The sequence below is a fragment of the Rhinolophus sinicus genome, chromosome 9 (genome assembly GCF_057876585.1).
Source record: "Rhinolophus sinicus isolate RSI-liver-muscle chromosome 9, RSI-T2T, whole genome shotgun sequence".
Classification (NCBI taxonomy): Eukaryota; Metazoa; Chordata; class Mammalia; order Chiroptera; family Rhinolophidae; genus Rhinolophus; species Rhinolophus sinicus.
This window is the reverse complement of record NC_142509.1, coordinates 22,330,867-22,343,663: the sequence shown is the minus strand read 5'-3', so window position 1 is coordinate 22,343,663 and position 12,797 is coordinate 22,330,867. Positions and strand designations below refer to the sequence as shown.

The 12,797-nt window shown below is 52.5% G+C and overlaps 1 protein-coding gene and 1 non-coding gene across 9 annotated transcripts in view; both read right to left on the bottom strand.

The window, feature by feature from the left end:
* Positions 1-3,383: 3,383 nt before the first annotated feature.
* The window catches only part of AP1B1 (adaptor related protein complex 1 subunit beta 1), a 48,530-nt gene continuing 39,116 nt past the window's right edge, over positions 3,384-12,797 (bottom strand). For 5 of the 8 annotated variants that reach the window (XM_019743076.3, XM_074321858.2, XM_074321855.2 and 2 more), the window contains 5 exons: positions 11,909-12,038; positions 11,544-11,628; positions 10,800-10,886; positions 10,550-10,704; positions 7,957-8,955 (listed from right to left, as the gene is read on the bottom strand). In XM_019743076.3, the coding sequence (XP_019598635.1) occupies positions 8,881-8,955; positions 10,550-10,704; positions 10,800-10,886; positions 11,544-11,628; positions 11,909-12,038 (532 nt within the window). In that variant the 3' untranslated portion in view covers positions 7,957-8,880. Of the gene's footprint in view, positions 3,465-7,781; positions 8,956-9,835; positions 10,705-10,799; positions 10,887-11,543; positions 11,629-11,908; positions 12,039-12,797 lie in introns of those variants that run through there. The other 3 variants (XM_074321856.2, XR_016022380.1, XM_019743078.3) reach the window with 3 other exon arrangements.
* On the bottom strand, positions 12,572-12,668 carry LOC141569312 (small nucleolar RNA SNORD125). Its single transcript, XR_012492811.1, has one exon. It is a non-coding gene; the product is annotated as a small nucleolar RNA SNORD125 (small nucleolar RNA).

Genomic DNA, 12,797 nt, shown 5'->3' with positions numbered 1-12,797 from the left:
CCATGATTTTTCCCTTCACCTGGTTTCCCCACTTACTTTGTAACTTTTCAGGCTTCTGGAGTTTGTGAACCGCCTCATTTCCTTTGGGGAACAAGGCAGGGAGTAAATAAACTAAGCCTCCCTTCCCTTTTGGTACTCAGCAGGCTTTTTTCCCATAAGGCTCTCCGTGTGGCCCACTCCCCTGCCTGGAGCACCCTCTCTTCTTGCTCCTATCCACCCTTGGGAGCCAGCTCTGGGTGTCCTTCTTCTGGAAAACCTTCCTTGCTTCACTTTCCGACAGAGTGCCTTCTTGGGCGGGGCTTCTTCAGGAACAGGCAACAGGGCTGGTGGATGGCATACCTGGGATCCGGTATGGTTTCTCAGGGCGAGGTTTTGGAATGATGGAGGACAGTGAATGTCCTATAGTTCCCATGAAGCCCTATAGACTCTGCAGGGGTGACAAATTCCCTAGGAAACTGTTATATCAGCATCACTAGCAGCGCTTCCCATTTATCAAGGACCTGTGATGTGCAAAGCTCTGACCCATGGCTAGATATTCATTAAGGCTCAGAGGGATGCAATGATTTGCCCCAAATTTTCCAGCAGGAAACTGGCAGCACAGGCACTGGAACCCAGGACCTTGGGCCAATGAACCTGATATTCTGAGAAGTTCGAGTTCATCCGGGCCCAGGGGCCAGAAGGAAGGCAGCTGGAGCCTGTGGCCTTGTGGGAAGGGACTTTGAGGAAGCCCCTGGCACTGTGGGGACTGAGCTGAGCTGTGACAGGTGTGGGCAGCCAGTGCCAGGCTTCCCCAAGACTGGCAAGCCAGAGACCTTGGGCTGCTTGTCTGCCTGGGGTGTAAATTTTGAAGTTTCTCTCATCGATCCCCTCACTCCTTCCCCAAGGAGAGGCAGCCAGGCTGCTGTTTGCTGCGCCGCTACTCCTATACCCCTCACGTCCTCCCATGCAGTGCTCCAGGGAACACCCACCAAACATCCACACGTGCTCCTTTGCACGTGGGACCTGCCCTGCCCTCTGTGGCTTATGAGGGAGACAAACATACAGCCAGGCACAGACAGATGGAAACAGGAGCATTAGGCTGGTTCAGGCCTAGGGGACACAGGGGATGCACCAGCTTGACCGAGGGTGGGGGCTCAGGAAGGGCCTGATGACACAGCTAAGCTGAGCTCTGGAGGATTAGCCACAGAAAGTAGGGTGGGCTCAGTGACAGTTGAGAGGGCCTGGCCAGGGGCAGGCACTGGGTAGGAAATTCTGTGTCGCCCAGTTCATTGCCCACAGCCTCCCAAAGCCAGCCAGCTAGGTGTCCCCCACCACCCCAGCACCTGACTTTTGCCACGCAGCTGCTTCCCAACTGGCCTGATTCCAGCCCTTCCCTGGGTCAAGCACTTGGAGTGCATCCAGCATCCAGGGACATTTGCTCTGGACTCCTGTGGCCCAACCATCTGGGCGACTCCACTGACCGTTAGTAGTGGTCTGTCCTGACCATTAATCACAGCTCCACGCTACTTGTCCCAGCAGTAACTCACCTCCCTGGGCCCTGAATTTTGTGTGGGCAGGTATCTTTACCGCGCGGATGCCGGGCACTTAGTGGGTCAATGTCGCTGCCCATTGAGTGTAGCTGTCCAGCCTCCTGAAGGCCAGTGGGGCTCTCACAGCCATCAGGACAAAGGAGGCAACACAGGCAGGGCTTCCAGGCCTCTGAAGTGAGATCTCCTGCGTTTGAAACCTCCCTGTGCCATCTGTGCAAGTTACTTAAACTCTCTGAGCCTCAGTTTCCTCTCTGGAAAGGGGATAATAATAGTCTTGACTTCATAGAGTTGTTGAAGGATGAAATGAGACGGCACAGAGAAAAACGACAATTTAGTAAGGCTGGAGGGGACAAAGTTTGTACATACAGAACACTTTTGTTTTTATATGCAAAGAATTACCAATTACAAAACATAATGAGGAGTATTTGTGTATACACGGGTAAGTACCATGTTTCCCCTAAAATAAGATGTAGCTGGACCATCAGCTCTAATGCATCTTTTGGAGCAAAAATTAATATAAGACCCAGTCTTATTTTACTATAATGTAAGACTATGTTAGGCCGGCCCGGTGGCTCAGGTGGTTAGAGCTCCATGCTCCTAACTCCGAAGGCTGCCGGTTTGATTCCCACATGGGCCAGTGGGCTCTCAACCACAAGGTTGCCGATTTGACTCCTCGAATCCCACCAGGGATGGTGGGCTCTGCCCCCTGCAACTAAGATTGAACACGGCACCTTGAGCTGAGCTGCCGCTGAGCTCCCGTATGGCTCAGTTGGTTGGAGAGCGGGCTTTTAACCACAAGGTTGTAGGTTCAACTCCCGGAAGGGATGGTGGGCTGTGCCCCCTGCAACTAGAAAACGGCAACTGGACCTGGAGCTGAGCTGCGCCCTGTACAACTAATACTGAAAGGACAACAACTTGAAGCTGAATGGCACCCTCCACAAGTAAGATTGAAGGAACAACTTGACTTGGAAAAAATCCTGGAAGTACACACTGTTCCCCAATAAAGTCCTGTTCCCCTTCCCCAATAAAAAAATCTTAATATATATATATATATATGTATATATAAGACCGGGTCTTATATAATACAATATTACATAAGATCCAGTATTATATTATATTATATTAATTATATACCCGGTATATTATATTATATTATATTGATTATATTATAAAAACCCGGTCTTATAGTAAAATAAGATCTGGTCTTATATTAATTTTTACTCCAAAAGACGCATTAGAGCTGATTGTCCGGCTAGGTCTTATTTTTGGGGAAACACGGTATGCACAGATATTTCCTAGTTCTGTCAGCTGAGAGGGCCTCAAAGTGCCATCCAGAAACAAGCACATCCAGATCTTGGTTTCTAATGCTACGCTCCAGTAAAAGGAACCAGGCTTTTTGGAAAAATGGGTGATTCTAGGGTTGGGGCAGGACAAATACAAAATGAGCCTGGAACATCTTGTAATGCCAGAAAGTTAGGAAGTTGCGAAAGAAACAAAAGGATGGTGGCATGTCAAAGGGACACAGAGCCTATCTGAAAGACCTCCCAATGGCCAAAGCTGGAACAATTTAAGCAAAAAGTAAATGTGGTTTTGGATTAAACCCGAATTATAAAATATCCACGACTCCAAACTAATGTAAATGATTTAATAAGTAAGTGTGGGAGAAGAAACAAATCTTCATAACAGAAGAATTCCAAATAATTTATGCCGCTATTCCCTGCCCCCGTGTTCTTTCCCGAGTGTAGGCTGCACTTAGTGACTTGGTTCCAAAGAACAGAGTACAGAAAGGGGGAGAAAGTAACTTCACAGTAAAGAAAGCTGCAAATTCTATCTTGGCCAAGTGATCCAGACTAATGTGACTGTGATAAGTCATGCTGATGGCGTGTGTACCCGAGATGACGTGATGAGAAGGGCACCTCCTCTCTGGTCTTCTTCCTAAAAACCCAGAACCTCAGTCTCACCATGAGAAAAACATCAGACAAACCCAAATGAGGGATAGTCAACAAAATACCGGACTAGTATTCCTCGAAATTGTTAAGGTCATGAAAAACAATGAAAGCCTGAGAGCGTCACAGACCAGAGGGAACTCGGGAGACATGACAACCCCATGGAATGTGAGCTCTGGGAACAGAACAAGGACATGAGTGGGAAAACTAGTGAAATCTGAATAAAGTCTGTAGTTTTGTTGAAAAATTATATAATTTGTTATTTTATATTATCAATATATAGTATTCCTATATATTATATATTTACAAATATATGTTTAGATCATAAATATATAAGGAAAAGAATGAAGAAGTCCATTTATAAAAAGAAGCAAAAAAAAAGGAAACACTTCATGAATCTATGCAAAAATAAACCAATATAGTCAATAATATTGTGATAACTGCACGGTGACATGGTTACTAAGATTTAGTTACTAAAGACAGCATAAGGTATATAAATAAATGTTGAGTCACTATATTGTACACCTGAAACTAATTGTACATGTCTTTCAACTATACCTTAATAAAAAAAGTAAAAAATATATGCATGCAAGAACTTTTAATGAAGAAAACTTAAAATATTACAAGGAGACATCAAAGAAAGCATGAACCAATGTACAGCATGTACTCCTGTATTTGGATGTAAATATTATTCACATTATAAGGATGTGAATTCTCCATAAATTATGAAAATATAAAGATACAATAGTTTTTAAAAAACACAGTGACCAATGAATAGAAAATTCTCTGGTACACAGCGGAATCCACAAAAGCACTCTTATATATGTGGAACTTTAGTATATGAAAAAATGACATTTCAAATCTGTGGGTAAAGATGAATTATTCAGTAAATTGTGTGGAGAGAACTGGGTAACCATCTGGGAAAAGAGGAAGTTGGATCCCTACCTTGTTCCTAACATAAAGCCCAGATGGAATAGGATCAAAATGCAAAAACTAAGATCAGACAAGTATTAGAAAGATGAAGATATTAAGACTACATAAAGGGGCGGCTGGAGGGCTCAGGTTGTTAGAGAGCGAGCTCTTGGCAGCAAGGTTGCCAGTTCAATTCCCGCATGGGATGGTGGGCTTGGAGCTGAGCTGTGCCCTCCACAACTAGATTGAAGGACAACGACTTGGGGCTGATGGACCCTGGAGAAACACACTGTTCCCCAATATTCCCCAATAAAATCTTAAAAAAAAAAGACTACATAAAAAACAAATTCAGCAAGGAAAAGTTAAGAGCAGTAATAGAATGAGGGAAATAATGACAAATCAGGACAAAAAGGACCAATAACCATATAGAAAAACAGGCAAAAAATATGAAGACAGCTCAGAAAAGGACACATAAATGGCTCAAAAACACATGAAGAGTTAAAACACAGTAAGCTATCATTTTTCACCCATCAGTTTGGCACACATCAATACACTGAGTTTGTGAGGGGGCGAGGAAATAGGTGTCTCATTCCTGGCTGTTAGGAGAGTAAATTGAAGAATTTTTAGCAACAGCTATCAAAATTATGAATGAACCTACCTTTGACCCTGCAATTTCCATCTCAGGAAGTTATCCATGCATGAAAGTGAATATTCTTTGCAGTATCACTTGTACTAGCAACACCTTAGATACTGTGTTTCCCTGAAAATAAGACCTAGCCAGACAATCAGCTCTAATGTGTCTTTTGGAGCAAAAATTAATATAAGACCTGGTATTATATTATTATATTATATTAAAGACTGGGTCTTATGTTATAGTAAAATAAGACTGGGTCTTATATTAATTTTTGCTCCAAAAGACGCATTAGAACTGTCCGGCTAGGTCTTATTTTTGGGGAGACACGGTGTAAGTCAATGGACATCATGGGGTGCTGGTTCATGATGGTACCTTCATTCATTGGAACACCACACAGCTGTTATAAAAAGGCATTAGGACTCTCTCCATGATGGACCGGTAGGGGAAAAGTCTCCAAGATATAAGGTGCAGAACAGGGTGTATTTCATGTTACCATTTGTGTATTAAAAGGGAAAAAGAAAACAGCCATCACTGAGTCTCTTTGGAAGGTAACATTGGTTTCTTTGGGGAGAGGAATGAGAATTTTTCACTTATATACTTTTTTGCCTTTTGAACGATGTGAATGCATTACCTTTTCAAAACAGAACTAAAATATGAAATGTAAAATGCTTATGTCCTCTGGTCTAACAAATCTGGGGCCTAGATCCTACAGGTACATTTCCACCCACGATCAAGGACTTGTGTAGGAAAGGAAGATGTGACTGCAGTTGCTTGGACTGGCAGCAGATGGAAACAGCCGGAATGTCCACCAGCCGGCACTGGCTAATGGCCGCCCATTTGCACAAAGAATACTGAGGTGGGTTTATTTGTACAGATAGGTAAGATAAGGAAAGTGCTGGTCGTGTATGTGTAGAGTGTGCTACCATTTGTTAAGTAAATACCTCCATGGATTTGCTTACATACATGCACAGAATATTCCTGGAAGAAAATCCAAAACCCAGCAATGAAGTTTGCCTCTAGCGAGGAAAACTAAGAACTGGGTAAGGGTGGGAGGGAGACCTCAACCATTTGTGTGGCTGATCTGACCCTGGTCTGGAAGCTCCATAAAAAAACAAAAACAGCAATCCACTAGTTAAAGATTAAAAAGTGTAAAACGAGTTCATGTCACAGGCCTTAGCACAGTGGCTGGCACACAGGGGCACCCATGAGGCCCTTGGTTTTTGTTGGACCTTCCAGAAATGACTGGCTGCTGTTGTTGAATTCCCCAACTGGCTGGGAAGGCCCAGAGCGCTGGAGAATGTCCTGCAGGATGCCAAGGTCTTGGAGGTGTCAGGCCCTGAGCGGGGGAGGCTTGAGCACATCAGGACCAGCGAGTTACACGAGAAGGGGAGGAAGCACGGGATGGCTTCTCACTGAGGCCAGGGAGGGAGAAGCAGAAGGGCAGACTAGATATCCCCGAAAGCACTTCTCCTAAAGGCCTGGGCCCCCAGTGGCGATGCATGTTTTCCTGATGCGACGACGAGGGAAAGCCCAGGCTGGGGGAACTGGGAGTGCAAATACTCTCTGCCTGTTTCTCCCGAATATATTAAGACTGCTGGGTCCCCTCATAAGGGGTGCTGTATGGGTGAAGAGGGGAACCTCTGGTTAAGGTCCTGCCCATAATCTCCTGAGAACCAAGCACAACTTGAATTAGGAGGGTGAACCTAAGGTGTCTGCCAGTCCCAGGCCCTCTGTCCAACCAGGCCAGCCTTTCTCGTCAGCTTTCCTCCTCACCCCACCGGGGACAGCTGTCTTACACGTCCACTCTTCTGCCCTCAGCGGTGGAGGGGTGGGGACAGAAAGCTCTGTGAGGTCCCGGATAGCTGAGCCAGCAGTGCACTCAGTGGGTGGGTCAGGCAGCAGGTGACAGCAGGCCACATGACAGTCTCCTTAAGGGCTCACAGCCAGAGGGGACCCCAGCCATATTTGAGCACGGCCTTCTGAGCCTGAGGACTCTCAGGTGAGGTGGGAACCAGAGTTGTATTAATAGTCAAGGGTCTTGGCTGACTGCGACTCTGTGGTCCCTAAGACAGCGTGGCAACCCCCAGTCAGAAGAGGGCCAGGTGCTCCTTCTGATGCCAGGGCCCAGGCAGTGGCAACGGCAGCCGTTTGTCAGAGGTAGGCCCGGGGCAGTGTGGCTGGGGCTGAAACAGGTGAGGGCACCGGGGCTACTCTTCCCTTTGAAGCAGGGTGAAGGCCCACCGGCCACAGGCACTGAGAACCGGCAGCTCTGCTGTCGGAGCCCAACCCAGGGTCTGGCTGCCTTTCCCTGGGAGCCAAGTCAATGCGAGGACTGGGGCCACATGGGGAGTCAGCCCTTGGTAGCAGCTGGGGCGGCTGCCAGCCTAGTACCCACGCAGCAGCCAGTGGCAGGGTGGGGAACAGCCTGCCCAGACAGGTCTGGTGCTTGGCCCGCCCGCCCGCACCCTCTGCCACAACCGCTCCCAGGAAACTCCCCGATGGCAGGGAGCTGAGGAAAACAAATGGATGTCAGCCCTCGGCCCACATCAAAAGGGATGGCGTCTGCTCGGGCAGAGTTGGGATCAAGGATGGGAGAGGTTCCAGGGAGACCAGCAGACTTCAGACGTCAGTACTTACAGACACGGAGGAGGGAAAGGCGCTGTCCGCAGTGCCAGGGGAGGGGCCAGGGACCCTGGACTCCAGGGGACTCTGGACCCACCCAGAAGAGCCTCAGGCAGCACCTGACACACTGGCCAGGGATATGCTTGATGTCATCATTTTTATTCACTTTCTCTTTTCGAAAATAAACATACAATATATAGTCTATTTATATATATATTAGATATAGTTACTGCAGGGCTCAGAACACTATCCTTCCACTAGGAGGCAGATTTCAATTCTGACATTTGGTGGAGGGGGAAAAAAGTGTCCGTGATTGCCAAAAGCAGAATCTTTATTATTAAACAGCAGTAACAGGAAAACCTAATGCTCTGTCACACATACTGACACTTGGGAGGCCAGGCGGAGGGGAGCAGACACTAAGGAGAAACCCCAATAACCCTGCACAGGAGGCAGCCTGCTCGCCGAGTTCCTCATCCCTTAGCCCTGTCTGTGCTCCAGGAGCCCAGGGGACACCGAGGAACGTATCATAGGTAGTGACCGTCCTCAGGGGCAAGAGGGGGGAGCCTGGTAGGTGTGTGTGCAACTGCCAGGAGAGCAGGAGCCTGGGCAGGGCCTATGGGAGCTTCTGCCTGGTCTTCCCCACGTGGGTCAGCTCTCAGGAGGCTGTGGCCCGACTGACAACCACTGGGCCCCAGGCTAGGGGGATTCAGGCAGGGGGGGTGTGGGGGTGCAGGCCCCGGGAGTCCCAGACCCTGAAAGAACTGCTCTCCTGATACCAAGGGGACCCTTCACGCATGCCAGGACAGCCTGGCAGGGCCCATCTCATGACAGCGCGTGGTGGGGAGGCACACGAACACCAACCCAAGAAAGTGGGGGCATGGTGCTCCCCAGGCTGGGAGCGCCCTCAGGTGTCGAGAAAAGGAAGAGAACTTTGGGTCTTCCTGTCCAGCTTCTGCAGCTGCTCTGGCTCTGTCTCTTTTGGTCCTGTCCTCACCTGACCCTAAGTGTCAGCAGCCGTGGAAGAGGGGAGTCCCTGTGCACCGGAGTACACTGAGCCTTCACTCCAGGAGGGGTGCCGCCCGCCCTGAGGACCCAGTGGGCCCTGCAGTCAGGACCAGGGAGCCCCAGGGGTGGCCAGCAGCCTTCCCTGGCCCCTCCCGGGAGGAGGTGGTGCTGTTAACCCCGGGGGGCTCCTCAATGGGCTGGGAGAAGGCTGGGGCGGGCACTGGACGGGGCCTCAGTTCTTGAGGATGGTCTCGTAGGCCTGGTACACATGCTGGGACACCTCTGGCGCTCGGCACTTCAGGGACAGCTGCAGGGGAAGAGAGGGGTCTCGCTCATTCCCACGGCTCCTCTCTGGGGTTGTCATTTACTAGCCTGGGAAGGAACACGTGGGGAGGGCAGAGAGGATGGGAACCAGATGGAAGAGTGCGGTGTGCACACGTGGCCTGCTGGCAGCAGCGGCTGGGGCAGATGTGTGGGGAAGGAGAGGGCGGCCGCCACAGCCAGCCGGGTGTGGACAGAATCACTTGCTGCCCACACACCTGCTGTCAGCCCAGACACCACGGCCCTACGGCAAGCAGCGTGAATCAGCAACGGGAGGCTGGCAGGGAGGGCCTGGCCCCCACCCTGCAGAGCTGCCTGGGCCCCCACAGCCCATGGAGGCTGAGGTCCCGGAGGAGGCAGGGGGCTGGGAGATGGTGGGGCGCTGGGGGTTCTTCCTGATTTCCTACCCAGGAACCAAGTACATCAGAAACTTTGCCTCAGTTCCAAATGCAGTGTGAGCCTGGAGAGCACAGGCAGAGGACAGACAAGTGCCACCACCCTTTCTGCCAAAATCACTGCTTCTGAAGGGTGCAATTAGGAAGGGGGAGAGGAAGTGGAGCTCCGGACATCAGCAGGAGTGGCCCCAAGGGGCTCTGGTCTCCTGAAGAGCTCTGTGCATAACAGGTTGGGAAGTGGGGGTACCAGCTCAGTTGGGGCCACCTGGTTGGGAAGCGCTGGGGTATCAGCAGTGGGCAGGATGCCCTCCTGCCTGCGCTTGCATGCGTGTCTGCCTGGCTTCGGGAGCAACAGGGTGAGGCAGGGCCGCAAGAGCCAGGGGTGCACTGGAGCCAAACCAGGAGATGGGGTGTTCGAGGTGTGGCTGGGGAGGATGAGGGAAAAGAGGAAGAGAAAAGCAATCCGCTAACCTCCAAGTCCTGCACCACGGGCACCAGCAGGGCAGGTGGACATGCAGCAACCAAACACAGGGAGACGGAAATCACCACCACCGAAGCCACTGCAGCAGCCCCAGCCCAACCACAGAGCCATCACTGCCAGTGGGGCCCGGGAGCAACGTCTCGGGAAGGGGGAGGCATGCCTGCCAGAGATGGTGCAGGGGGAGAAGCAAAGCCTGGTGCTCGCTGGGCCTGGAGCAGCAGCTTGGCCTCCAGGACAACCACGCACTCCGTGGAAGCCGTGTCCTGACTGGGGTCTGACTCAAAGCGTCGAAAGGACAAGCTGCTGGGAATCACTGACCTCCCAGCTGCGTCCCCAGGCAGGCCGGAGCAGGAGGGCCAGAGACTGGCCTAGCAGGGCCACTCTGCAGTCAGGCAGGTGTCGGGCCAACGGCGCCACCTCACAGGCCCACTTTTACAGACTCTTCTAGTTCAACTCCTTATTCTGAGGCCCAGTTTGGTGTCTTACCTGAGTGACTTGATGGGATTGAATCGGAGACTTTCTAAGGCCCTTTCCAGGGACACACTTCTGATGCTTATCGACACCAGGCTGAAAGGGACCCCAGCCTAGCTGGGCTAGAATGTCCCCCATCAGAGCCAACCTCCGGCCTGGGAGGAAGGCGGGGCAGGAGAGGCGCCTGGGATGGGGCGGGAGGGCCCAGGGGCTGGCAGGGCGGGAGCCCTCACCGTGAAGCTGGGGTTGCCTGGCTGGATGCGCAGCTCCGCCAGCACCCAGATGCCGTTGGTCAGCTTCAGGGACTGGTAGAGCATGTCCTGGCCCTCCACGTTCCTCTTGGCGACTGTGAAGATGTTGCTGCCCTGCAGCCGGCTGCTCGCGGCCTCTGGGTGTCAGAAGGCCCCCTGGTCAGCAACGGGGGAGGGCCTGGAGTGCAGGCGAGAGGCAGTATGGATGGGGCTGGGTGCTCAGGAGTCCTACCTGCGTTGAGGGGGCAATCTCTGATCTGGAATTGGGTTTCGTTCTCATTGGGAATGTCCTTCCATGTGGCCAGGAACGTCTGCCGGTCTGCGGGGAAGAAGGCACGCTGATGAACTTGTGGCCCCACACAGTAAGACCCAGCAGGAAGCCGGGTACCTTGATGCTGAGGGCTGGCACGGGCCCTGCCGCCTGGAGCTAACCCGCAGCTCTGGGAAGGTGGCTACTTGCAGTTCCCAAAGGACTGGGCTTCCTGCCTCTGGGCCTTAGTTCTCTCCTCCTTAGCACCCACAGGTGCCCTTCCCCTGCTCTGGCCCCAAGCAGCCTACTCATTAGTCAGCCTGCGTTATGGGGCCTCTGAGTGAGAGATGAGGGGGGCAAAGAGCTCCACGCAGCGCCGGGCTGGGCGTGAGTCCTCTGGGCCCTGGGATGAGTCTTTTCAGGGATTCTCGTCAGGGCACAGGAGATGGGCATCAGGGGTGAGGCATGACCTGGGTTCCCGGCCTCGGGGAGCTGGTGGGTGACTCTCTAGAGCGCTCAGGCAAGGCTGAGGGGCAGAGCAGAGAACCCTGGAGTGAGATAGCTCTTGCGTGGCACAGCTCCCTTGGGGGGGGGCACAGATGGCACGGTGAGACCCTGGGGCCGTGACGGAGGTGTGCCCCTCACTCCAGGCTCTGACTCATGGACTCTGCTGTGGGGCTGCCAATCTACCATTCTAGGGACCCTACGGGTGCCCTCATGACTCACCCATCTTCCCGTCCTCCACAAAGAGGATATGCAGCGGGTACAAGGTGCTGAAGTAGAAGACGTCGATGTTGTTCTTCACAGCCACCTAGGAACGGGTCCCCACGATGCCTGACTCACCTCTGAGGCCTCAGGAAAGGCCCTGCTCCCTGCACCCCCCACCTGAGCAGATTCTCTCACATGCCTTTCCTGGGAACCATGCCCTTTCGTCCCCTCTGATGGGGCCTCCTTGTCACATCTGTGGCCTAGAGCCCGACTTCACAGATGCAGCCCTTTGCCGACACAGGCCAGGCCCAGCCCTTCCCATCAGACTCCTCCCCGAGGGTGGATGGGTAAGGACCGGGTGTTTGGTCCTGCGGGGAACACACCTGGAGGTTGTTCAGCGGCTCCATCTTCATGACTGAGCCCACCGTGCTGAGAGGCAGAGAGAGCTCCACAGTCTGGTTGGGGCTGAGTGGTGCGTGGACCTGGAGGGGGGCGGCGGGGGCCAGGCCAAAGCTGGGGAGAGAGAAGCCCCCACAGGGATGGCAGGGGGAGCAGTGCTGACATGGTGGGCTCCTCAGGTTCTGGAGCTGGGACAGTGGTTGGCAAGAAGCCTCTCCAGCAGGCCAGCCTCACCTCAGGCCCAAGCCCAGGCAAAAGGACAACCTCCTGACCTGCGTCCTCTGGCCCTCAATGGCCATGAGGACGGGGGGAATCTCAGGCTGGCTGCAGGCCTGAAGCCCACCTCTGCTCCTCGTTCTCCTCTGGGCTCGGCCCTGGGCAGATCCAATAAGCATGGCCTTACCCCGTCCTGCCCTCAAGGAACTTCATCTAACACCAGGGGCCTCTAAGCTGCTTCTCACTTGGAAACTCTGTGAATGCCCAAGTCACTGCTGCCAATTCCCATGTCCCAGGAGGGATGTGACTTTGCCAAGTGACATGCAGGGTTTTACTTTCTGGGCCAGAACTGGCCAGATCACAAGATGAGTAGCTGTCACCCTCCCTGGTCTGACAGAGGGTCAGGACCCACTGGCCCGCAGGCTCTCCCTGAGAAAGCAGCCCCTTCAGTCAACTTCTTAGAGGCTCAGTTTGCTCATCACTAGAGCTGCTCAGGAAGAAGAATCATCAGGAGAGGCTGCTTGGTTCCCCAGAGAGCCCTGCTGGCCTAGCTGGCCTGGTCCATGGAGACCCTGGTGGTGCCAGACAGGAGACCTTCCCCACTGACCCCCAGTGCAGGGGACCTGGAGAGGGTGAGGAGCCCGGAGCAGCCACTGC